The 25,059-nt window shown below is 43.6% G+C and overlaps 1 protein-coding gene across 2 annotated transcripts in view; it reads right to left on the reverse strand.

The window, feature by feature from the left end:
- Positions 1 to 5,343: 5,343 nt before the first annotated feature.
- The window catches only part of AR (androgen receptor), a 172,590-nt gene continuing 152,874 nt past the window's right edge, over positions 5,344 to 25,059 (reverse strand). Inside the window, exons 4-8 of one of the 2 annotated variants that reach the window (XM_069463851.1) lie at positions 21,292 to 21,579; positions 15,214 to 15,358; positions 10,925 to 11,055; positions 9,905 to 10,062; positions 5,344 to 9,070 (exon numbers count right to left, since the gene is read on the reverse strand). In XM_069463851.1, the coding sequence (XP_069319952.1) occupies positions 8,915 to 9,070; positions 9,905 to 10,062; positions 10,925 to 11,055; positions 15,214 to 15,358; positions 21,292 to 21,579 (878 nt within the window). In that variant the 3' untranslated portion in view covers positions 5,344 to 8,914. The remainder of the gene's footprint in view (positions 9,071 to 9,904; positions 10,063 to 10,924; positions 11,056 to 15,213; positions 15,359 to 21,291; positions 21,580 to 25,059) is intronic. The other variant, XM_069463852.1, reaches the window with a different exon arrangement.

The raw sequence follows: 25,059 nt of genomic DNA on the forward strand, positions 1-25,059 counted from the left end.
TTCTCATACCTCAGTGTCTTTTAAATGTTTCTCATTGCTTCTGCAGTCCCTATTCCAGCTCCCCCAACACTTCTCTCCTTCTCTCACTTTCCCTCGCAGAGGCATGAAGAAAACCTCTGGGAGTGGGTGGTAGGTGAAGTAGGTGCTGTAGTTAGGGTAGAGATCCTTGGTTTGTATATGTGAGAGCCAGACGGCAGTACGTAGAGGTTCTCTCACCAGGGCCCTGAACCTGCATGCAAGGGGGATGGTAGAAATTCTCAGGTGGCCCATTACCATAATCACGTGGCATGCTGCCTGCAGGCACATGAAGGGGCCATGAGGTGGGTCTTCTTTTTAGCCTGGCATCTTCATGTGAAGAATGAGAAGTTTGGACTAGACAGTGTCTAATATCCCTTTTAGTTCCAAAGGCAGCAATTCTAAAGTAGAGGTTAGCCCAATCTCTTTGGAGGGAAAGATGTGGGAGGGTTGGGATGGGTACGATAGGTTGAAGTCCCAGACTGATCTGGCCCAAGGCATTTAAGACTGTAAACTCACTGAAGGCACAGACAGTACATGGATTAGGGCTTATTTCTTTAACTCCTACTTATCTCTGCCATTTATGAGATAATCTCAATGGTAAACAAATTATTTCACTTTGGAGCCTTTTCCCCATCTCAAGTGGTTGATAGCATCTACTACACAGGACTTAACTGTTGTTTTGATCCCCCCCCACCCCCCTGTTGTTCTATAAATGTTTGTTGAGTACAAATGCAGGATTCTAAAATTGTGTTCTGAGGGTAAAGGCCTTTTCCTTTTCCCTTTATGTCATGATTAAGAAAGCTATTGCTCTAACTTGCAATAACCATGGTGTCTACACTGGAAGGGACTTCCCATCTCATCTAGTCCTACTCTACACCTTCCAACACTCGCTCATTTCACAGAGGAGAAAACTGAGGTCTGGAAAAGAGAAGAGGACTGCCCAGTGTCATATAGTGGATAAGAAGGCCAGAATCCTAGCTATCAACTAGTTGTGTGACCATGAGCAAGTCACATATACAGGATTCTCATCTCCAGGTTCTTTGCAACTCATGAGGTGTCCTTTGTGCTTTCCTACTCCTTGGAAAACCTATGGTAGACACTGACCACCTTGCTTTTTCAGACAGTGGTGAGTGAAGCCAAGTAGGATGACTGTTAGAGCATTCGTTGTACATGCAAAAAAAAAAGGACCTAAGCAATGGTTGTCAGAGGGGCTCTGACTTATACACACAAACTGCAAATAAACACACTGTCTCTTACTTAGACACACACAAGCACACATCCGAAGAATCTCTTGTTTTCTTCTCTTCTCCATCAAGCAAGAAGAGTTTGAGAAATCCATCCACTCTGAGGCGGTCAATGATAAACATGGCTCGATGTGGGATCCTTCTCAGGAGTTCTGGCATTTTAACAGGGAGCAAAGCCAGAGCAAATAGCCACCAGCTGTGTCACATATGTTCTCACTGAATCCCAAACTCAGCCCAGAAAGGAGGCATTGTGACAACCCCGATTACAGGTAAGGACACTGAAGCATAGAGAAATTTCTTATTATTAATATTTTTTGACATGCCTGTCACACTTCATTGATGGCTTGTATCTCCAGCCCAGAAATTCAATTTGGAATCTCATAAGTATTCACACTGAGAGGCAACAGGAAGAGGCCTCGCTTGAACTGAAGAAACCAAAAGGTTGACTCAGATTATACCTGGGTGGTTGAGGATGGTATGGCCACTGAAAACCAGTGAGGATGTGAACATGCCCATTCCTTATATGAAGCTTGCTTAGAATTGGGCAGTGAGGCTGCCATTTTATGCTCCCACAAGGATAAGAATGGCAGAGTGAGCAGCTGGGCTTTGAGCGGCTTTCCCGTGGCTGACAAGCTTGGACTTTTTCATGAGAGGTTGTGATGGGCTGCCAGTGTACATCTGTGCTTTCTAGCTCAGATCCTTTGTTATTTTGGTGGTCCCAGGTCAACCTATGATAAGGCCAACACAGGGCAAATTTATAACTCTTGTGCGAAGATTTTAAAAAAATATATGAAAGTCAAAGTAGCATAAAAGGCCGCTGGGCATGATACCAACTCTTGACTTCAATAAAGACAGCCAATAAAAGGAGCTAATTAAAAGAACTCTGATGACATTCATCTGAAATTTTAGATTGTTTTATGTTTTAACAAATTAACAACGGTGATAAGAGGACATTAGCAGCTTTTCTCGGGTCTCTTTGTTAACAATAACTTGAGCCTGCAGCCACAACAGGGGCTGTGGCCAAGTTTTAGCTGGCAGACCAGCAAGCCAGTATTTTACACAATGGATGACATTTCTGAAAGCAGAAGCAGAGACAAACCCAAAGTCACACATGTATTCCAACAAACAAGTTTCTGCCATTTTTTAATTGTATTTAGAGCAACAAAAGATTCCAAGATTACAAAAAGAGAACAGAACACTAGCGCTTGGGGCTGATCCTGTTGCCCAGTGGAGGCCAAGTGCCACTGTGAGAACTTAGCCCCTTCAAAAGAAGTTTCAAGCAAAATTAATTTGTTTCTTTTTAAAAAATCTTTGTATGATGTTTGCTTTCTTTCTCTCTTTTTTTCCTTAAAATCAAAAATTAATTCTTATCTCTGGTTACATAGTCTGCTCACTCCTGCTGCCAGATTAATCTCAAGGACAGCACAAGAATGTCATGTCCGAGGCACTCCCTAATCAACGTTCCAGCCTAGGGGAAAGCAGAAAGGTGTCACTGGGTGGTGAGAGGACTCTTTTCTTTTGCTTGGGTCATCTTGATGGTGGCTGCTCTCAGCACTCAAGTGGCTTATGGGATAGGACAACCCCACAGGCACTTAGCTGCAGGACAGTTAGCACCAAGGGCTATGGTTGTGAGAGAATGCAAGCCTGGCCTCTCTGCTCTGCAGTGTACAGGGACCCAAATTGTGAGGCAGCAGCCAGGGAGGGCACCACCAGAGAAGCAGCAACATTTCCAAATTGTCTTTCCTTTGGGGTATGAATATGTGTGTGTTCTGGTCTTTGGTGGGCAATGGAATCTGTAGCTACATGACTGTCTTTTTAAACAGCTTATATAGGAAGGGTTTCAGGCCCCATGGGCCACCCATTCCATAGCTTCTCATTTATCCCATAAAAGCCTAAAAGACAAGTGGAGAAAAGAAAAAATGTAGCACTCTGGTCTACTGAATTTGGATTGGAAATCAGTCAATCCATATTACCTACTTTCTGGCCAAATCAAACAAGGAAAAAATCAAAGCTGAGTTGAAGCTGTTTTCACTCTAAAACTCTATCTGCTAAATTCAAATATCTACCACTTTTTCTGGGAGTGGTGGAATTCCAAATGATTTGTCACTTCAGCTAAGATATCTAAAGAGGAGTGACTAACATGGATTTTTCTGCCTTCACCTAGAAATGGCTGAGGGTTGGGAGGCTCTGGTCAACAGACCCCAGTGTCAAACTCTTAATCAAAAAAAAAAATCCCTACCCGTGGGCAGAGATGGACCTGCACCTACAGAGATACAACTTCTAGCACACTGACAAGTTTTAGCAGAGAAAAACACATTTTCATTTGTTAAAATCTTTACAGAACATATCCACAACCAGAATTAGAGCACATAGACACCCAGTAGCAAGAGCACCTCAATCGCAGGTGAGTGTATTTATATGAAAGATGGAGCACTTGCTCCAGGTTCCCAAGTGCAGAAAATTGCCCTTCTCTCACAAGGATGGTGAAAACCAAAGAACAGCCCTCCTTCTCTCAATGGCTCAGGTCCCATTAGGGGCCACTGGCCAATCATTTAGGTGGGCTTTTGGCCCCAAGGCTGGGCTGGGCCTTCCATATTGTAAAATCCAGTTAGTTCCAATGAGTCTTCATCAACCTTTCCACATTCATCTGTCTTGGACTAGTAAAGTGCAATGCATCATGTTCCCTACCCTTTACCCTCCTGTGCCCCTTTGCAAGGCCTGTGAGTCAGGCCCAACAGGGGAGCAATCTCATAGTTATCTGATTGATACAGGTGTCTTGTCCATTCTGAGAGAGGTTCCAAAATGTAACTGCAGCCTCTCTCACAAGTACATGGCATCAGGTATGACCTGGAACCAAATATAAAGGTGCAGAAAAAGGTAAAGCTATCAGAACACACTATGTCTATATATATAATTCAATTTTGAAACACGGATACAAATACTCATTTACAATATATTTCAACCTTCTGCCTTAAACCACAGAGAACTTTTTGTGCCGTCCAAAGTGGGCAGAAATGAGAATTTCTGCCTGCTGTCCTTCTAGTGCAAAATCTAGTCCTTTAAACGCTCCCCTTATCAGTAAGGGCTTCATATCTTCACATAAGCTAACATGGGCACTAGCAAACACAGAGGCCAACACCAGCTCCATTTCCAACCATGCAATGATGGAGCTTCAAGAATTTGCTCAGCAACTACTAGAGAAAAGGAAAGCAAGTTCTGCTTATAAAATCACTTAGTGAAGGACCCATAATCCCATTTTTCCCAAATTATCTTCAACTCTTCTAAGCATGTATTAATATATTGTGGGGGGGGGGGGCAGAAAGCCCCACAAAACTCTTACAAGTCAGTCACCAGCAAAGTCCTTTAGTCTATCTTTGGATAGCTTACCGAAGAGGCACTAATGTTTGCTCCCTCCCTGCCCTTAAAAATTTTGGCATCTTAGCAGATACAATGTAATCTTTGGTTACATAATGTGATGCTTTCATCTCTTTTTTTTTTTTTTGCTTTTTTGTGAAAACTGCTTTCAAAGATTTTCAAAGAGATTAATGGTAAGAATAAATCTGCCTATAAAGGCATTGGGGTAGAAACTTCCTTTTCCAAGAAATTGCACATGTTAAATGGTTTATTTTGACTTTAAGTTTAGGGTTTGATCTGGTGCTTTAGCATTCCTGATTCCCATGACCCCCTATGGTAGGTCAAGCAAGAAAACCACTCCCTTGGCCCAGTGCCCTCTCATCTGGGCAACTGGCACAGGATAATTAGTAGTCAGCCTCTAGTTTTTCCAGGGCTATGTAGGGGCCATGCAGGAATAGTTACAGGGCTGTCCGGAGAGAGTCTCCTCAAGTACAGCACTGGTGCAAGGCTGAGAAGGGGCAGAGGGAGTGGCTTGGAACTTTGTGCCCTGCTGGGTATCAAGGGGAAGAAGGGGGCAAGGCCATGGCTGTTCTGTGCCTAATGAAACAAACACTTAGAAGCTACTTGAAGCTCAAAGTTAGTTCACTTGTGTCAGTATCATGTGGATGGTAGACATATCTTTTTTTAAAGTACAAGTAGAATGCAACTTGTGATATACACCTATATGTATTTAGAAGTACAGTATGGACAGAGAGGGACTTTAGCATCAGCACATTATTTCTCAACCTGGGTAGTTACCTCAGCAACTACCCAAAGGACAGAGTGAAGTTCCTTTTTTTTTTTGTTTTTAGTGCCAGCAAATATACACAAAAATATACGTATTACTGATTTTCTCTTTTCAAAGATATATGACAGAATCCTTCAAAATATCCCTTTCTCGGAGTAAGGTAATTTAAAAAAATAATGAACTTTCCAAGAACAACAGTATTGCCTGTGGCATAGAAAAACTATGGAACAAAGGATCCAATCCCCATGTCAGCTCAGAGGCCAGGCCCAGGTGAGCTGCCCAGTTAATGAGAGCTGAAACTGCCACACGACTCTTTTCTTTGACCACAGAGTTCGTGACCCTGGCAGCTGTCTGCTGCCTAGCACAGACGGGGCTTTCTCCCTGGTGCTCCTTCTTTTACTCTTCCTCATTCTCCATCCCCATCAAGCACTGCCAACTTCTTTGGAGGTGGTCCCCATGACTTGTCTGGTGAGTGATCCTCATCTTCTAGCTCACCAGGTGAATGGGTCTGGGTGGCCAGTCCTTCATGGGTGAGCACAGTGTACCAACCACACCAACTCTGTTTGTAGAGCAGAGTGCATGCAAAATGAGACTTCTGTCTGGAACATCAATGGACAAAAAAAAAAAATCCTCCCCCTTTTCATGTGTGAGAGAACAGAGCCATCTTAAATCTCCTTTGCTCACTCAAATCCCAGCGCAGAAACAGCAGGCCTAAAGCCTTGTTTAGGCCATTGCTCCCCTAGTCGTGCCATTTGGAAATCTGGAGTAATCCAGTTATTGTTGCTTTTAATTACATGCTGTTTCACTGATTTGGGGCTTTTGCAAGTGAAAAAACATATATATTCATAAAGACAAGAGTCACAATTGGGAAATCCATAAAGATGAAAAATTTGATAGAGAAATGGAAAGGAGAGCCTCTAGTATTTACAAGGAGAGGTATTAGAATGATATAATCCAGTCCATGTACCACAAAAGATGAAAATTGTTTCAAAACAGATGTAAAGGACCTATTAAAATGTAACCTAGTTTAACTGAAAAGAGTGGTGAATATTTTTTTCTGTTTAAAACAGCTAAAAGTAATCCTGTACATAAGCCAGATGGTGCTGTAACAAAGAAAACCAGAATTTGTCTATTCTACCCCAGAAAGGGAACCTGTCAGCTGTAGTTTTGTCCAGCAGTCTTAGACTCGCGTATCATCCATCTTAGGTTCCCTTCTTCCTTGTTATTTAAAGAAGTTGTTTTGCAAGTTCATTTGGCTATTAATATCAACACAGAAATCAGGGGAGGAAACCCATGTGGATCATATCATGTCACTCATAAACTATCTTCTCAAGAAGCAGAGTGAACCAACTAAAATGGGCAGGTTGGTGACTGGGCCCTGATTTCTTGAGTTCAACAGGTGAGGTTAATTGCTAAGTGAGGAGGCAGTGGCCAAGATGAGAAAGTAGGTGGACATTCCCCCTGCACTCAGGGTTGGGGAACAAAGACAACAGAATACAGGTATGCCAAAGGACTATACGAAACCAGTGTCCCAGGAGCACACTCTGAATTCATGGGTGGCAGCATATCAGAGCCACACCAACCAGACCTTTCCAAAGGAAGCCATGGTTCTGCTGAAAGTCTCAATGGCTCAGCCTCCCTGTGACTGAGAGGCAGCAACAATGGTAGGGAATCTGAGTGAGTATGGCCAATGTCAGAGCCCATAATCAGCAGCAGAGGATGATGATGAGTAAACTCACCAGATGGTGCCCATCTGGCTTTAGGATTTGCCTCTGAACACTTTAATTTAGTAGTCAGAGTTCTCTTGGTTTAGTCTCTCTTCTTCCCGTGACTTCTGCAGGTGGATATGTTAGGTGCCAAGAAAAGCACTTGCAGGGTTTCTGGTTCTAGCACCTTCATCCTTCTTGATTGTAGTTTTTGAACTAATTGAGTTTTCTCTTCAACTCTGATCTGGGTAGCTCCTTTAGCTGCCCTGAAGAAGGAAGTGGGCATTTTTCCACTTGGTGGGAGGGTATTATCTCTGGGGGACAAGGGCAAGACGCCCAGTTTGTCCAATCCCAATGATGCCTTCTTCCCAGTTTGTCTGAGGGCGTCAGAGATCTGAAAGTTGATGAGAGATATCTGGTAAGAAGTCTTTGAGACTACTGGCATCTGGAGATGGATGTCAGGGCTGATGGCCTGCTAGCCTTCTTGGTGGTGGGGGCTCTTAGTGGAGAGTCTGGGAGCATGTCCAAAGAGGTGAACAAGCTTCACCACCATGGCTGAAATGCAGTGTGGTGAGTTTCAGGCCCTCAAAACACTGAAGTGGGGGTGGAAGGAGCTTGTGGCCACATGAAGTCTGGCAGAAAACTTCATTTAGGTCTTTTTAAGGTAGGGAAAATGTGGTGGCAGTGAGGGATCAACTATTTAGTGTTGTAAGCAGAAGAACAGCCAAGCCATCACTTCTTTCTCCTTTGACTCCAGCTGCAAGCTCCTCCTTGGCTCACACATGAGAAAGCTGACCTGGATCCAAATGAGGCCTTCTAAAGGGTCAGATCTCTCCTCTCCTTCTCACTAGTCTGACTCTTCAGTGGAAGTGGCCAAGTTTTGCCTAAAGAGAACATTCAGTTCAAAGCTCTTAGAAAAACTATTGAAAGTCAACTTGAGAGTGGAGGCAGAGGGTGAGAGTGGAAAGGGTTTGGGATGGGGGAGGCGTTCACAAGCAGACAAGTTTTCAAACAAGAAGCACATTTTCAGTACAATGAATTGCACTGCAGTTGAGCAGTCTTGCCCCCAGGGGCCAAGGCAGGTACTGACGATCTGCCCTCCTTTTCCTCTCCTCTTTCTGTCCTTCCTCCCCAACTCAGTCCTGGGATTGCCCTGCCCTCTAATGGCAATTGCCATTGGCAGAAAATAAAGTCTCCCAGGGAGGAAGGGGATGAAAAAAAAGCAGTGAATCCCCATGGGCCTGCAATTTTCACCTTCTTTTAGTCGCTATTGGCCTCTTTAGGGATTTCTGTTTGTTTGTTTTTGTTTAGTTTTTTAAGCAAAAAACCCTAGCAAGGTTTTTTTGCTTTTTTGCTTTTTTTTTTTTTTTGGTTTGTTTTGGTTTTTGCTTTTTTCCCTAGATACTTTTAGCTCTCTAAACTTCCCGTGGCATAAGGTAAGTAAATGTTTGTGTGGCTGGCACACAGCGCAGTGCTGTAAACAAGCATAACTTGACACTGGGCCATGTGAGGATCATCACAGATTTAAAGAAATACAACACCATTCCAAACACAGTAGCCACGACAAAGAGCAGAATTGGAAGGTGCCATGGGAGGGTCAGACAGGGAGGGAAGAGGAAAAAGAAAAAAGGAAAAGAGAAAAAAAATCCCAGCAAATAGAACTCAGGAATATGTTCATGACAGACTGTACATCAATAGAGGAAATTCCCCAAGGCACTGCAGAGGAGTAGTGCAGAGTTATAACAGGCAGAAGACATCTGAAAAGGGGAGTGGGGTTGGGAGGAGAAATGGGGGATTCCAATGCTTCACTGTGTGTGGAAATAGATGGGCTTGACTTTCCCAGAAAGGATCTTGGGCACTTGCACAGAGATGATCTCTGCCATCATTTCCGGGAAGTCCACGCTCACCATGTGGGACTTGATTAGCAGGTCAAAAGTGAACTGATGCAGCTCTCTTGCAATCTGCAGGGGATAATAAGAGAGAAAAAACAGGTTTGACAAGGAGTTGGCTTCTGCCAGAGTCTGCCCCCACCTCTGATTTCTGGTCCTTTTAGCCTTTTGTTTCCTCCCCCCAACCTTCCTGTCCTTGGTACCCCCCCCCACAAGGTCATATGTGTGTGTGTGTGTGTGTGTGTGTGTGTGTGTATGTGTGAGAAATGGTCTCCAGGGAGTCACTGAGGGATTCCAATAGCTCTTTTATACCATCGCAAGCTCTTTGACTCAGGACAGGGTGTTCCTCTTCCCAGAACACACACATACACTCTGTCTCTCTGTCTCTCTGTCTCTATCTCTCTCTCTCTCTCTCTCACACACACACACACTCTCTCTCTCTGTGTGTCTCTCTCTCTTTCTTTCTCTCTGTCTCTCTCTCTCTCTCTCTCTCACACACACACACACACACTCTCTCTCTCTCTCTGTGTCTCTCTCTCTTTCTCTCTCTCTCTCTCTCACACACACAAACACACAGATAAACTCATATGCACATGACTCAGGGAAGAGGGGGAAAAACATCCAGGTCTGTTTTGTCTGCCTAGAGAACTCATCTGCTCTAAGCCCCTTCCCTGAGTCCCCTACTTCTCTGTTTTCAACTCCTCCACCCCTTTCCCAATAGCCAGCTGGGACACTGTGACCCGTGTTCCTTTCTTCTCCACTGTATTTTCTTCCTGGACCACACTCAAAGCCAGAGGGGGATGGAAGCACCTCCCAACAGGTGGTGCCAGACCCTAGAGGAGCAGATTATCACTTGGCTTTATCAGGTTTCTCTCCCTGATAAAGCACCCTCCCTCGTTTGCTTACAGGCTGCACAGAGTCCAGGAGCTTGGTGAGCTGGTAGAAGCGCCTTGAACAGGATGTGGGATTTTTTCTTTTGCATGCAATGATACGATCGAGTTCCTTGATGTAGTTCATTCGAAGTTCATCAAAGAATTTTTGATTTTTCAGCCCATCCACTGGAACTGATGTGGGATGAAGACAGAATGGGGAGGGGAAGCATGCCCACGAAGGAGCATTAGACAAAGCACTGAATTTTCTGACCACAAACTTGACCCCCACCCCCACGGGAACCAGCTACTTGGCTTCCTGTCAGTTGATGTCTGAGTGCCTGTGGCCTTCAGTCTGCCAGGGAGATCTCAGGGAAAAGGATAGCTGGACCCTAACTAATGGGAGTCAAGTAAATAAAATTTACTGAACGTTTCTTTTTTCTAGTCTTCTCATGTCTCCATTTCTTAGAAGCTAAGGTTTTATGTCATTCACAGTCCAGCTCTGGTTTAGAAAATTAAAGCATATGGCTTTGAATATCAAGTTTTGCCTCATTTCTCCCTCACAGATGCAAAGACAGCACTCTGCTTAGAAGAGGCATTAAAGAAAAGTTCCTTGGCTGCTAAACGAACCCTGAGTTGCTTACGTAGACCTCCTCTTGTTGGCAGAAGAGGAAATTCCTTCCAGGAGGCAATTCCTCCTGCTCTATTGCCCTGCAAGGCATACAAGGTGGTCCATGGCTGTTTCTATAGCAGAAGCTGTGGAAAAATTCAGAGACTGGCTGCAACCAGCCAAAAAGGTCTTGTCCCAAATAGAGAGTGGGAGTAGGTGGGGATCTAATGGAGGCTTAATTACAGTAAAGAAATTGGTCTCTAGTCATGAAATTGGTCCTTTTTAGGAAAAATGATGCTGAAGGAGAGTGGAGGGCGGACAGGCAGGGGGAAAGAATAAGGGAAGTGTCTAGGAACTGGCTTCTCCCTGATAACCCCTTAATGGCAAAAGTTGTCCCTTCTGAGCCTCTGCGCCCCCAGAGCATTCCCTGTGCCTCCAGGAACTTACTAATGCTGAAAAGCAGTAGTGCTTTCATGCACAGGAATTCCTGGGGTGTGATTTGGAGCCATCCAAACTCTTGAGAGAGGTGCCTCATTCGGACACACTGGCTGTACATCCGGGACTTGTGCATGCGGTACCTGGGAAGGAGACACAAAGAGGAAGAAGAAGAATGAGTGGAGGCTTACAACAAGCCCCGAAGGAATGTCTCTGGTTGCCCTCCCTCTCCAGGTTCTCTAAGAACAGCTTGCTGTTTCTTCTTCTTCAGTGACAAGGAACAAGGTTATTCTTTTTTTCCAAAATCCTCACTTCCTAATAACTACTCATCTTCCCTGGCCAGGATATGGGTGAGTGCATGGAATTTCCAGGTCTCTGTGCCCCTTCTGTTTCCTGAGGCAGGGACAGGAAAGCCTTACCAAATGAACACAATAGAACAGGCACATGGTCTCCCTGACTACAGCTCTAATATCCTGGCTCCAGCCAGAGCCAGAACCTGCCTCCCAGGTGCCCAACAGGAGGATTTCTAGGAGAGAGGCCCCAGAAATCAGCTCTTAACATCAGGACACCAGGATTCACAAGTAACCCAAGTGTTTAGCCATCCTGCTAACTCCTCTGCCTCTGGCCTGGACTACTAGAAATTTAATCATTTCTTTAAAAACTCCCAGTGAAGGAGATTCCACATTGTCCTTTCAAAATGAGTTTCAATGCTTTTCAAATGTGCCCCGCAGGGGTGGGGAACCTTCAGCCTTTTGATTTCAAGATTCTTCTTTTTTAAGCACCAAAGGAGGCAAGAAAAACTCCATATTTCTCTGTTGCATCCCTTTTAGTAAAATGATTTGTTCTGTAAAATTTGGATTCAGTCAAAAGGCCACACTTAAGGACCTAGAAGGCCACATGTAGTCTTTAGGATGCCGGTTCCCCGTCCCTGGAGGGGGAGCCTGATCCCTCATATGCTAGATGTTCCTTACTACAGTTTGGTAGCTTTAAATATATGTGAGCTGCTTTTATTATAATGTATTGTGAACAGATCATCACATTATCACCTATAAATTATATGGAGAAGTGGCCAAGGCTTGAACAGCTTCTTAGTGGGGAGCAACCTTTTCATTCCATGACTGGCCATGGCATGCCTCTAAGAGAAGACAGAGCATCCTCCTGCTGGTAGGCCTTCTGGTTTTCAGTACTTCAGAAATCAAGCAAGTGTGTGTGTGTGTGTGTGTGTGTGTGTGTGTATGTGTAAGACAGAAATTGATTGTGGAGAAAGGAAAGGGAATTTGACACTGACTTAAGTGGTGAGGACAAAGACCTCTCAGATGGAGCCTAAAGGCTGTGGTTTGACATTTTGGTCCCCACCCAAGCCACTAGCCTCGTCCACAGGCTGAGCAGGCCTGGTATTGTCTGGATGGAAGCTCAGCACACTATCTCAGAGAGATCTTGGCTGCCCTGGAAAAAGAGGAAAAGGGGCAGATGGTGTAGAATTATTCAACTCAGGCTGAAGCCCAACTGGAAAGAGGAAGTGTTTAGATGGTATCACAAGTCAATTGACCAGAACAGTGTTGCTCCAAGCTTTTAATGTAGAGAATTTTTGAGTAAGATCTGCTAACCCTGTGGCCTGGCCTTGCTATGGTCTCCATTGTACTTTCATATCTCTGTTGATGACAACACTATACTCTTCTTAACACTGAAATCATGGTCCTGGCATGGAGGATTCCTACAACATTGCTGCAGGCCCCAGGGATAGAGAAGGTGGAGAATGGAGGCTAGAGAAAGGAGAAAGGCAAGGGGAGGAATTCAGAGGGGATGGGAACAAGAAGTGGGGAGAGAGGGCAAAAAGAATAGGAAGAGAATTAAAGGAAAGGGAGAGGAAAGTGGAAGGTAGAACAGGAGGGGCAGGAATGAAATTTAGGAGGAGAGCAGGGATAGGTGCAAATAAACAAGAGTGGATAAGAAGGGAAATGAAGGTTGGAAAACACTGAGCACAGTGCCTGACACATAGTAAGTGCTTAATAAATGACACGTAGGAAGGTGCTATTATGATACTATTCACCATTATACAGATGAGATTTGAGACTCAGAAAAACTCAGTAATTTGCCCAATGTCACAGAGCTAAGGTTCAAGCCCATTAACTTCACAACATGTGCTCTCCAAAAAGAGGCAAGTAAAGAAAAAAACAGGGCTGATCATAAGGTTTGGTGTCAGAGAGACCAGCAAATGGGTTGGTCCAGCTTGGACAAGTCCCTATCTCTCTCTTTGGGTCTCAGTCTCCCCATTAATACCTTGAGGAGGCTGGCAGCAACAAGTAGCTCTCAACTGGAGAGTACTGCCTCCTCAGTGGGCGTTAGAAATGTGTGTGTGTGTGTGGGGGGGGGTCAGTTTGGGCTGTCAGAGTGACTGGAATCCTATTCAGTGTTTAGTGGGCAGGTGCCAGGGACACTAAACATATTCCAATATGTAGCAATGTCTTGCACAATGAAAAATTATTCCTACCAAAATGTCAACAGCAACCGTTTTGACAAACACTGGTCTAGATGTTTGCAGGGACCCTGAGAGCTCTAACATAGTGGATTCCTATAAAAGGAAGGGAGGGCCTCTTGTTTCAGGAGCCCCGGGGCTCGGTGGGTCTAGGTCTCTGTCCCTGTGAAGAGACCTGTGGCACCTTTTGATGAGATGGATGGGACTGTGCCAGGAAGCTGAGATGGGATGTCACATGCTTACTCAGAGGTAGAGAAGGAAATAAGGATTTAGAAAATAACCAATCATCATCTTGCAAAGCTTCAGAGGTCTTGGGGCTCTCAGGAAGGTGGGGCAGGTGCTCATGGAGTTGAATCAATCACTCAAGGGCAGGAGGGTTTTGGGGATGAGAGATGAAAAGTTAGGGGGCTTTTCAAGGCCTGTCCCAGAAGGTGGCATCATAAGCAACTCTTTGGAGGTCTGGATATGACAAAGCAGGTCATGCCAAAATCCCAGTGGTTATTCTTAGCTTCTGGCTACCAGGCTGGTTGGGTTGCAAGAGGGCAGCTGGGGACACTCATTCTCCCTTGCATGGCCCTGCTGTACTGGAAGGAACCACTGGCCTGTAGATTTTATTTTAAGGCTCTTCTGGGTTAGAGGGCTGGAGGAGAGAGAAGGTCAATTCCTGCCCTGACTGAAAGTATTCTGTATGGTGACACTTGCTTAAGGTCCTGGGGAAGATTTTTCTAGCTTGGTCCACTCACAGTGCCATTGAGGGACCTTAAGCAGCAGACACAGAGAAGCCCTCTAACCCAGAAGAGTTTTACTACTAGGGAAAGGGCAAATCAGAAAGGGATTTCTTTTTGTTTCTTGCCTCCTTGGGCCAGACATTCCACATTCATTAGTTTTCAATTGGCTATCATAACAAATCATTTATGAAGGTTCTATTATTACTGACAGATGAGGAAACCAAGGGTCAGGGATGTTAAGGGTCTTGCCCAAAGACAATGATGTAGAAAATAGTAGAATAGAGATCTTAGTAGAGAAAAATGTAATTCTAAAATCTGAGCCCTTGGCCAAATTCATAAAGGAGAAATTGAGCTTGTGGCAGTACAGGTATTAATTAAACCTATTTAAGAGAAGTGAAATGGCAGGGCTCAGGTCACACAGACAGAGAGTGGTAGGGCTATTCCTCTCCATCAGTCACCACCACGAGGCAGGAGAAGAGCTGAGAGTGACACAGACATATATTTGAATCTTGTCTTCAACATGCACTAGCTGTGTGACTTTGGGTGAGTCACTTTATTTTGCTGAGCCTGACTTTCACCATCCATAAAAAAACCCCCACGATTATCTAGAAAAAGGGGAGATCAGGTCACCATGAGGACTCAAGGAGAAAAGATTTAGAAAGTGGCATAGTCCTGGCACAAAGTAGTTGCTAGACAAATGGTGACTGATAGTAGCCCTCAGTGGTAGCAAAGGGACTGAAGGAACTTCAGCCCTCACAACCAGTCTCTCTGCCCCTTCCATATGTTGCCCTGAGTGAAGGGGAGAGACCTTTACATGAGGTTCTGAGATAAGCTACAAAGCAGATCAGAAGCATGACCAATATACCAGGATTAGGTCTTGGGTGTGAAAGGGATGGCCTCAGAAACAACCCCCTTGCCTCCCACCAGTTGAGGGTAAAGCCACCTCAGACTGAGCTGGCTGGCTGAGGCCTCCACTGCCACACCTGCAGGTCAACTGAGCTAACCTTCATTGTCACCCCCATCACCATTACCACCACCACCAACCAGCGCTGGCAGGCTGCTGTATTTAAGTGAGGTCTGGGCCCAGGAACACTTACTCATTGAAAACCAGATCAGGAGCAAAATAGAGCATCCTAGAGTTGACGTTGGTGAAGGATCGCCAGCCCATGGCAAACACCATGAGCCCCATCCATGAATATTGAATGACTGCCATCTGATCGTCCACATGCAAGTTGCGGAATCCTAGAGAAGAAGGAGCAGAGACAGTGGTCAGTCCGGGTGCTGATAGGCTGAGCCAAGTCTGGGCCTCTGCTGGGCTGAGACTCTCTGGCACTCAGGAAGCCCCTGAGGAGCCCCAGGGACCATCAGTGCAGGCCACTGAGGGTGAGGGGAAAAGAACAAACTATATCATGGGGATAATATTCCTTGCCCCTCCTACTTCACTGAGCTGCTCAGTGAGATGATGATGGAGGCAAAAAGGGCATTGTCAGTTGGAAGACAAAAACACTCTAACACCTACTGAGTGCTTACAATGAGTGAACTCTTTTCTAAGCACTTTATTTATATTACCTCATTTAATGTCACAACAGTGAATAAAGTACGTACTATTATTATCCCCATTCTGTGAACCAGTAAAAGTGAGTCAGAGAGGTTAAGATCATGTCCAATATCATATGGCTAGTAATTGGCAGACCAACTTCCAAAGCCAAGCAATCGGATTCCAATGCCCATGCTCCACCTTTCTGAAGATACAGTGTAATAATCATTCTTCCCACATGAACAGAAATTTTCACTTTACAAAGCTCATTTCAGGCTATAATATGATTTGACTCTTCTAATAACCCTGGGAGAGGGATATTCCTACATATCAGCATATGGGGAGATGCCTTGACAGCCACTCCCTTCTCCTCTCTTTCTCTGTCCCACTTTCTGTCCCATACTTCCTCTCCATTCTTTTCTACTCAACAGGTACCCTGATGGTGCTAGTTTCCAATCCTACTGCCATCCTCACCTTACTGCCATTGTTATACAAAATAGGCCCTAAATTATGACCTGTTTCCCTAATTTCTTGCCACTTGCCTTCTCGTAATTTAGGTTCCAGCTATTCTGATAAACTTATACTTCGCTGAACACATCATGCTTTCCCATGCCTCTATAGCTCTGCTATTGCTGCACAGACAGTTGCTTTTGCCTAGAATGCATTCTCTATCCCCAGGCCTTCCAGCTGATAAACACATGCTCATCTTTCAAGTGTTCACTCTGTGAAGCCTTTCCAACTCATTCAAGCAGAAAGCTTAACGATTCTTCTTTTACCTTCTCACTGCACCTTTTGTAGCCCCACACAATTACAGCACTCATTACACAGCATTGGAATTTATCTGTGTACATACACATCTGTCCCTTGGAGCTACTTGAAGATAGGGATATATCTTCTTCTTCATCTTTGCCTCCCTAGTATATAGCACAGCCTAGGTATTTGAGTGGGCACTTGAAAAATATTAAACAAATGGACTAAGGACCCTCAATTTCTTTTTCCACTTTGTAAAATGAGAATCAGGTGATCTCCTAATCACCTCCTTTAAGCTCAGAAAACAGAGGCTCCCACAATAACACATAGGCAGAACAGATATGGCCACATTCTGCTGGAGGTTTCCAAACAGTTGGATGCTTAAACTTATGAAGGCATCACCTCAGAGCTCATCCCTACCAGCATCCCCTTTCTCTTTTCCCCAACAAATCCAGAATTATTTGAAATTTTGCCTTGCTATTACTCATAAGGAATGGTTCCCCAAATTTATATCAAGCTTCTCACTTTCCTGTTGATGACCTTATTTAACCCTCACAGTAGCCCTAAGAGAGTAGGTGATGTGACACTTATTTTACCAACAAGGAACCTGAGGGCCCAGAGAAGTTAACTGACTTGCCCAAGGTCATATAGTCTATATGTGGCCAAACTGGGACTAGAACTTAGGTGTTCTGATTCTCTTCTCTGGTGCTTTTTCCACTCCACTGCTGAAGTTCACAGCTCAGGAACTACCAAGGTCACCAGCTTTCCTTAGTCATAGGCTCAGGTCTGAAATCTACACTATCTGGACACATTGTTCTGCTTGGTTGGTCCTTGCCCACCCACACATCCTCATTTCTCTTTTCTTTTCTTTTAGGTCACAAGCCTCCCAGACATCGGGGACCTTCATAGCACCATCCTTGGCTGTAATCTTAGTTCTCAGGCCAGTACCTCCCATTTTCACTGTACTGACATATTGTCAGACTGGCCAGAGCCTCAGACCTCAGACTATTTCCTCTCTGTAGCCCTTCTGCAGCATGGAATGCCTAAGACTGACCACCCAGTCAGTCTGGGCTCCAAGCATGTGGCATCCAAGGAGTTCATGGGGAAAAGGCCCAGGAGCTTAAACCCTGAACCTCTGGAATGGGAGGCAGTGGGGAACAAGAAAAGTCTTTGGCTGGTGAGCCTTGATCTTCTGGTGGAGTGTGTGAATTTGAGGGTACATGGAGGGGTGAGGATTGAGCTGTATAAGTATCAAGGAAACTGTCCATACTGATGTTTTTTCTCTCCCTGAGATGCTAGGGAACTAACAAAGAGGAGAGAAAAGGGGAAGCTTAGTTTGGCTGTAATGTTAATAACACTCCTTAGTGAGAGCTGCTTAGCACTCAAGACTAGTGACTGTGTACATATCAGTAATATGGCCAGCTAATTTTCCTATAGATCTAATCTGATTACGATACCTAACTCTGTTCTCTAGTGCCCAGCCTTTGAAGTAGCTTACATGGCTATCAATGGATGACTTGAGGAAATGATAGCCTCAGCCCTACAGGTTTCCTTAGGCATACATTCACTCAACACCTATTGGCCACTGTCTGAGACTATTTGGGAGAAATAGAGAAGAGTCATTCTCAAGTTTTGAAACACACCAAAAAGTTAGGGAGCAGAGGCAGTGTCCTTGAGACTGTTTTCTCATTAGACTCTAATAGACATTATTTTTTTTTTAGCAATCTTCAGTGGAAACTTGTAGTCCTATGTCTAGTCTGGGAGAATAGGCTCAAAGAAAGGCCAGTTTGGAAATATTTGCTGCTCTAGTGCATATGCCAGGCAAAGTCTTCAAAGAAGACAATTCAACCTTGGGGAACATGTAGGAGCTTCTAAGCAAAGCTGGTGGTAGCTTAAATTGAGATTAGTGAAAGCAGTGGCTTAGTACTCAAGCCTCATAATGATAAGCCACCATTTACACAGCACCTATTATATTTCAGTTACTGTACAAGGTGCTCTTAATACATAATCTCTTTGTTGATAACAATTTGCAAGATAGTGATTGTTCTATCATCTCTACAAATGAGGAAACAGAAGCACAAAGAAGACATGTGATTTGCTCAAGGTCACACAACTGGTGCATAGCTAGGATTCCAAACCAGATACATTTGATTCTAAATATATTGTGCACTCACAATCTATTCACTCACCCCCAATTAATAGTTATTATTTATTAATGTGCCAGGTACCCTACTAGTCAATTTCCATATATCATGACTGTCACAGAAAACTCACAACAAAATTCATCTAACTAGGTGCCTAGCACAGTGCCTCGTACAGGTCAGAAACTCAATCTGTTGAGTGAGTAAATTATCTGAACTAGTAGGTGATTATTGATAATATGAATAACAAACAGTTCTTATGAGTGTGGTAATTGGCTTTTTTCGAAGCCTTTTCTTTTAAATGACTGAGGGTCAGAGGTCATTTACTCTGGCAAGCTAGACAGTGAACTGATACTGCCTTGCAGACTTGTTAATGTAAGGAGAAGAAGGCTTCGCATCCTGGGGATTGGGCCAAGAAGTGCCAGTGATCCTCAGTCATATAAATTCTGCCGCAGTGATTTGTACAAGATTATTGTCAAGACCACTGAATTAGAAACTAGAGGGTCTGAGCTCAAGTTCTGGCTCCATTTGTTAAGTGACCAAATGGAGCAAGTTAGTTAACCTCTTTGAACCTTGGCATGTGTAATGGAAATAATAGTCCCTATGATTCATAGGACTGTTGTGAAGATTAAGTGGGATCATATATATGAAAAAGCTCTGTATCCTATAAAATGAGACAAGTTAAGTGTTTGGAAACTGCTTGGGAAGATTAAACTTTGAATCTCTGTCAAACACATGATATCAAGATATCCAGCTGAAAACGTGATAAGAATTAAAGCAACTTTCTCTTTTTTCTTTTTTGTTTTTCCTCTCCACGTGAACCCTCTGTTTTGGCACAGTGCATGTCCAGTCAGAGTCCTTGGGCCTCCTTCCCAGTGATCATATTGGCTAGTCAACCTCAGCTTCCCAAGCTGGGAAGGCATTAGGGATGGTTAGGGCTGCAGCTGAGCCTTGTGAGTCGGAAATACAAAATAGAGGCTTGGCTGGGCACAGTGGCTCATGCCTGTAATCCCAGCACTTTGGGAGGCTGAGGTGGGAGAATTGCTTGAGCCTAGTTCAAGACCAGCCTGAGCAACATGGATCCTGTCTCTATAAAAAATAAAAACAAATTAGCTGGGTTTGGGGGCACATGCCTGTAGTCTCAGCTACTTGGTAGGCTGAGGCAGGATGATTGCTTAAGCCCAGAAGTTTAAGGTTGTAGTGAGCTATGATGAGACCATTGCACTCCAGCTTGGGCAATAGAGAGAGACTCCGTCACAAACAAACAAACAAGAAAAACAGGGGCTTGATGGCCAACATGCAATGTCTTCAAATGCAGCAAGCTCACCATATGACCCAAGTGGCCTTTGATGAGGTCTTGGCCCCTCACTGTAAAGCCCAGAGCTACAGAACTGCAGAGGTCCTACAGACTACAGGTAGAGTGAAATTAGGAGGGAATTTGGAATCAGGAGAGGACCTGGGCTCAAGTTCTGGTTCTGCTACCCTTTGGCTATGTAACTGTAGGCCAATCACATCACTTCTCAGAGATTCAGTGTCTTCCTCTGTAAAATGGGGGAAAGAACCCATATTTTATCATATTCTTATGAGGATCAGATCAGGTAATACATTCAGAATTACTCTGTTCAACATAAATTTCTACTTGAATGGAAATTATTATTGGAAGGCAGGTTAATCTGTAACTCCACAAGAAGGGGTTTGGTTGTTGATATTTTAAAAGAATCTTTAAATCATATAATCTCAGGATTAGGAGAATGTTTAAAGAGTATATGTTTCACTGGTTTTCAAACTGTGTTCCCTGGAGCCCTCTGATTTTGCAAAAGTGACCTGGGTCTTCCCTAGGATAGTGAGGAAGAGGCTGAGATGGTGAGGCCTAGGCCACAGACTCTGGCTTTAAATCAACCAGCTCCATTTGTATCTGTATAGAATGGTTTTGAGAACTAAAGCATTTGGCTGCTAAAGGAAAGTTTATGAATTCTTGGATAGAGTATCTCTAAGTCTTCGTTAAGCTGTAATATTTTAATAACTAGACTTGTTTAAACAACAGATGGTTCAGGGAGGAAGTGAGTTCCCCATCACTGGAGGTATCCAAGCAGAAGTTAGACAAACACTTAGGAATCCTTTCACTATCACCTAACCTTTCCTCTCACAATGATTCCTAAGGTAGTTTAAAGAGCACTAACTAAGCATTCTTTGAAGCAAAATTTGAAAACCATCAGTTTAGCCCAAACTACTCTTTATGGTTATACATATAGAGAAATTGAGACCCAGAAGGGGAGGGATCACACAATAAATTACCAGTAGAGCTAAGATTAGAATCCAAGTGTTCTGACTCCCAACCTCATATTTTTTCTACCATGCCACCTGAAAGTAACACTGAAGACAGAATGTCAAGCAGGCTCAAGATTATCTTTGGGGTAAGCCTGTGTGTGCACATGTAGAAAAGCATCCTAAGGCATATGTGGGTATGACTATGTGATTTATGATTATGGGAAATTTTGCTCACCTTGTCTGTGAGCTGAACATGAAAACATATGGGAAACACTATAATGCTGCCCTTCTCTTCACTTTCTAAGTCTCAATTCCCTTATGTTTAAAGTGAGGATTATAATGATCCCTCCTCCTCAGAGTTACGATGAGGACTATCTGAGTTAATGGGCCTGAAAGCACCCGACATGGTGCCTGGCCCGTAAGAGCATTCACTATATATGATCTCCTTTATCCCATGCCCCCACTTTCCTTTTCCTTACCAGGCAAGGCCTTGGCCCACTTGACCACATGAACAAGCTGTCTCTCGCCCAGTTCATTGAGGCTAGAGAGCAAGGCTGCAAAAGAGTCAGGCTGGTTGTTGTCATGTCCAGCACACACCACGCCTGGCTCAATGGCTTCCAGGACATTCAGAAAGATGGGCTGACATTCATAGCCTTCAATGTGTGACACCGTCAGCTTCTGGCTGGACTCCTCAGTGGGACTGGTGGCGCTGGAAGCCTCCCCTTCTTCCTGTAGCTTCAGATTACCAAGTTTCTTCAGCTTCCGGGCTATTGGGAAGGAAGACAAACTTGAATTCATCACCAGTGACCAAACACACACAGTGCAGTTACCCTGTTGGAAAAATTGCCTGAGCTAAGAAAATAAAGATGTTCATTCTCCTTGGTCACAGACTCTAAACTCCTTAAGGACAAGTGCTCATTCAACACCCGTTGAATGAATGATTCATCATCCCAAATCCCTCCTAACCCCAAACTTTAATATCTTACTTTCTCCCCTGATCTCTGTGCCAGACCAATCTAATATATTCTTGCATTTGACTCTGCCTTCAGTATTCATACCTGGGCCCTTCAATTAATTCATTTACTAATGCATTCATGATGCATTCATTCATTCAACAGACATCCATTGTTAGACCTTTGCGTCTGGGTGACAGAAAGGACACAGGCCCTGGCCAAGTCTGGTAGAGGAAAAATAAATGCCCACAAACAATTCTAGAAAATATCAAACTGGTAAATGCTACAACAGAAACATCAACAAAAGAGGAAAACAATAATCTCTGCTTAGATGCAGTTAGAACATGCTTTACATAGAAGGTGGCATTTGACCTAGAATTTGAAGATCAATAAGGATTTCACCAGGCAGAGATGGGTGGAAAGGGCATAAACAAAAGCATTAACGATTGGGGGGAAAGGTGGTACATGGGCAACGTATGTAACCTGCAATTCTGTATCCCCCATAACAATAAGATGAAATAAAAAAAAAAGCATTAACGAGTGTTTAGGGCAACAACAACTAAAGACCAGTGTGGCTGAAGTGTATATTGCATATGTGGGGAGAGAGGCTCTTTATGAGGTTGAAAATAAAGATGGGGCCTGATTTTAAATGGGCATGCATATCATATTACAATGTTTGGGCTTTATCATATAGGTTATAGACAAATACTTAGTGCTGTAAATCAAAGGAGAGATGTACATGTGCCTATGTCTAGCATTTCTAGCAGATAGCTAGAGAAAGAGACTAGAAAGGCAAATCTGCTGAATGACTAGACTTTTCTTTGGGTTCCTTTGGGTACTAGAAATCATAGTGACTTGGATTTTAGTGTTCTCTCTCTTTCTCACTCTTTCTCTAAGAGCCCACGTGTACACACACACACACACACACACACTTTGATAGTTAAAGCTCTCTGAAGACAGAAACCTTGCCAGGCACTCCTGTAACTGGAAATGATCAGAAACTAGATGCATAAAGTTAAGAATTCAAGCATCATATGGGAATTGGGTTTTAAAAAAATAGCCCTGAAGATCTATCCCTTCCATCTTCAGACTACCAAATTCTATCATCCCACTTTGGGCTGAATGAATGGGAATTTTCTGGTGTTCCATTTCCTACTGAACACGATAAACAGCCTCAGATGCTGTTAGAATTACACTCATAGTTGAACATGCACTGTAACACACATATTGATTTTCTTCTTTTTAGCAAAGGTGGGGGAGGTGAAAGGTTGAAATCTCCAATAGTATCAAACAAATGACAGAATGTCTCTGCCTCTACCATCTGTCTGTAAACTGGGAACGATGCTAGGAGGCAGCCATTACACAGAATGATAGCAATAACATTATTTAAAACAATCACAGTAATCCAAAACTCAAACTTTAAGAATCATCCTTCCCACATGCTCACATATATACAATTTAGATGTCTTTGAGCATCTCAATGTTTACTTTGTGCTATTTTCCCTAGCATTTATATTGACAGAAATAATTGAAAAGGTCATAACTCTGAGGTCTAGCATAGGCAGTTGCACTGTAAGGACCATAAACCACTTTAATCTTTTTAAAATAATAATAATAAATAAAAAGGTATAAAGCAGAGAAGTTGATTGCTCAATTTAAATGGATAAATACAACAAAATCTACTACTCATCTGTTTCTGGCTTCTGCAGAGAAAGATACACATCTGGAACTGACTTTCAGCTCTAATTAGAAAAATAAGTGGTTCAATGCAAACTCCAATCATAGTGTCACTCAGTAAATTGCTGCAAGAATGGATCACATGTTTGGAACTAGGGTAGGGAAGAGGAAAATGGTAGGGTCAGTGGTACAAGAGGAACATAGAGAAGAACTCAGGGGAAAATAAAAGGGAAGCCTGGAAAACCAACCCTCAGTGCAAGATGACCTTGTCCAACAATCATTTCTGCAGGGTATGGGCACAGCCAGTAATAAGGAGATATGCACACCCACTGCCAACTCCCACTTCCCACCAAGGGCACAGGCTGGAAGGTATGGTCTGGGCCAAGCCCATCTTATCCCAGGGCTGGAGGCCTGCCCACCACAATATCTTGTCATCTGATGAATCCATTGTGAGCATGGGTTCTTGGACACAGCTCTAAAGACTGGTAGTGCCTACAGAATCTGCTCCCTGCTGCAGTTCCTATAGGAAGACTCTGCCTTCCCCATGACAGGCACTTTCTGGCTTTGAGCTCAGGAGTTTTCAGACCATTTAGACCATTTCACCCCCATTTCAGACCATTTCACCCCCCTTTCCAGCCCGGGAGAGGAGAAGAGGTGTAATTAGCCATATCGGCAAGTTAACTAAGAGAAATAAGGGTAACTACTATTTTTTCAAGGCCTTCACTTCATGAACACATTACATTATTTAAATACACAGTGATCTTAGGAGGTTAAGGATGTTTTTTATCCCTGTTTTGCAAATGAGTAAACTGAGGTAACACAGCTATCAAGAAAGAGAGCCCAATCATCTAAACTTGGTCTGCTGACTACAAAGCCCATGTTCTCTCTATTATATCATTCTGCTTCCCCAAAGAGTTTGAAGCTTTGAACCCTACTTTTAATCTGAAAACAGAGCTGATGAGAGGGGCTGGAGTTATATCTTGCCTGCCTCCCTCCTTCACACTTGACTACAAACTTCAGCAACTAGCATCAAATCCAGAAGGGAAAAGATACAGAGCTATGAGAATACTCCAGTCATCTGCCCAAGATGAAACAGATTTGGGGTACTATAGTGGCTTAAGATTCATAGCATGACAAAATAGGACTGGTTCTTAGAAATCATCTTATCCGGGGGTGACAGATTCAAATACTTTCAGGGTCTACGTAGGTAATACAGCACGGTGTGTGTGTGTGTGCATGTGTGTGTAGGAGAATAGTTGGTACTCAGGCAAACTGGAATGAATGGCACACTTCCCCCGACACACACCCCTAAAAGACATTCATAATATTTTTTTATTATTTATTTATTTTTATTTCAGTATATTATGGGGATACAAATGTTTAGGTTACATATATTGCCTTTGCCCCACCCAAGTCAGAGCTTCAAGCATTTTAAAATCTTCCTGAAACTTGTGTATCCCCAAATTGAATTCAGTTCTTGTCCACCATTTCAGGACTTTCGACGTCAGTCCAACCTTTCAAGTCAAAGATGGGGAGGCAGAAGCCAGAGAAGGCAAGGTTACCTAGTGGCAGAGCTAAGATCAGAACCAGGGCTCATATTCCTAATTCAGAAGTCAC

The sequence above is a fragment of the Eulemur rufifrons genome, chromosome 30, assembly GCF_041146395.1.
Source record: "Eulemur rufifrons isolate Redbay chromosome 30, OSU_ERuf_1, whole genome shotgun sequence".
NCBI lineage: Eukaryota > Metazoa > Chordata > Mammalia > Primates > Lemuridae > Eulemur > Eulemur rufifrons.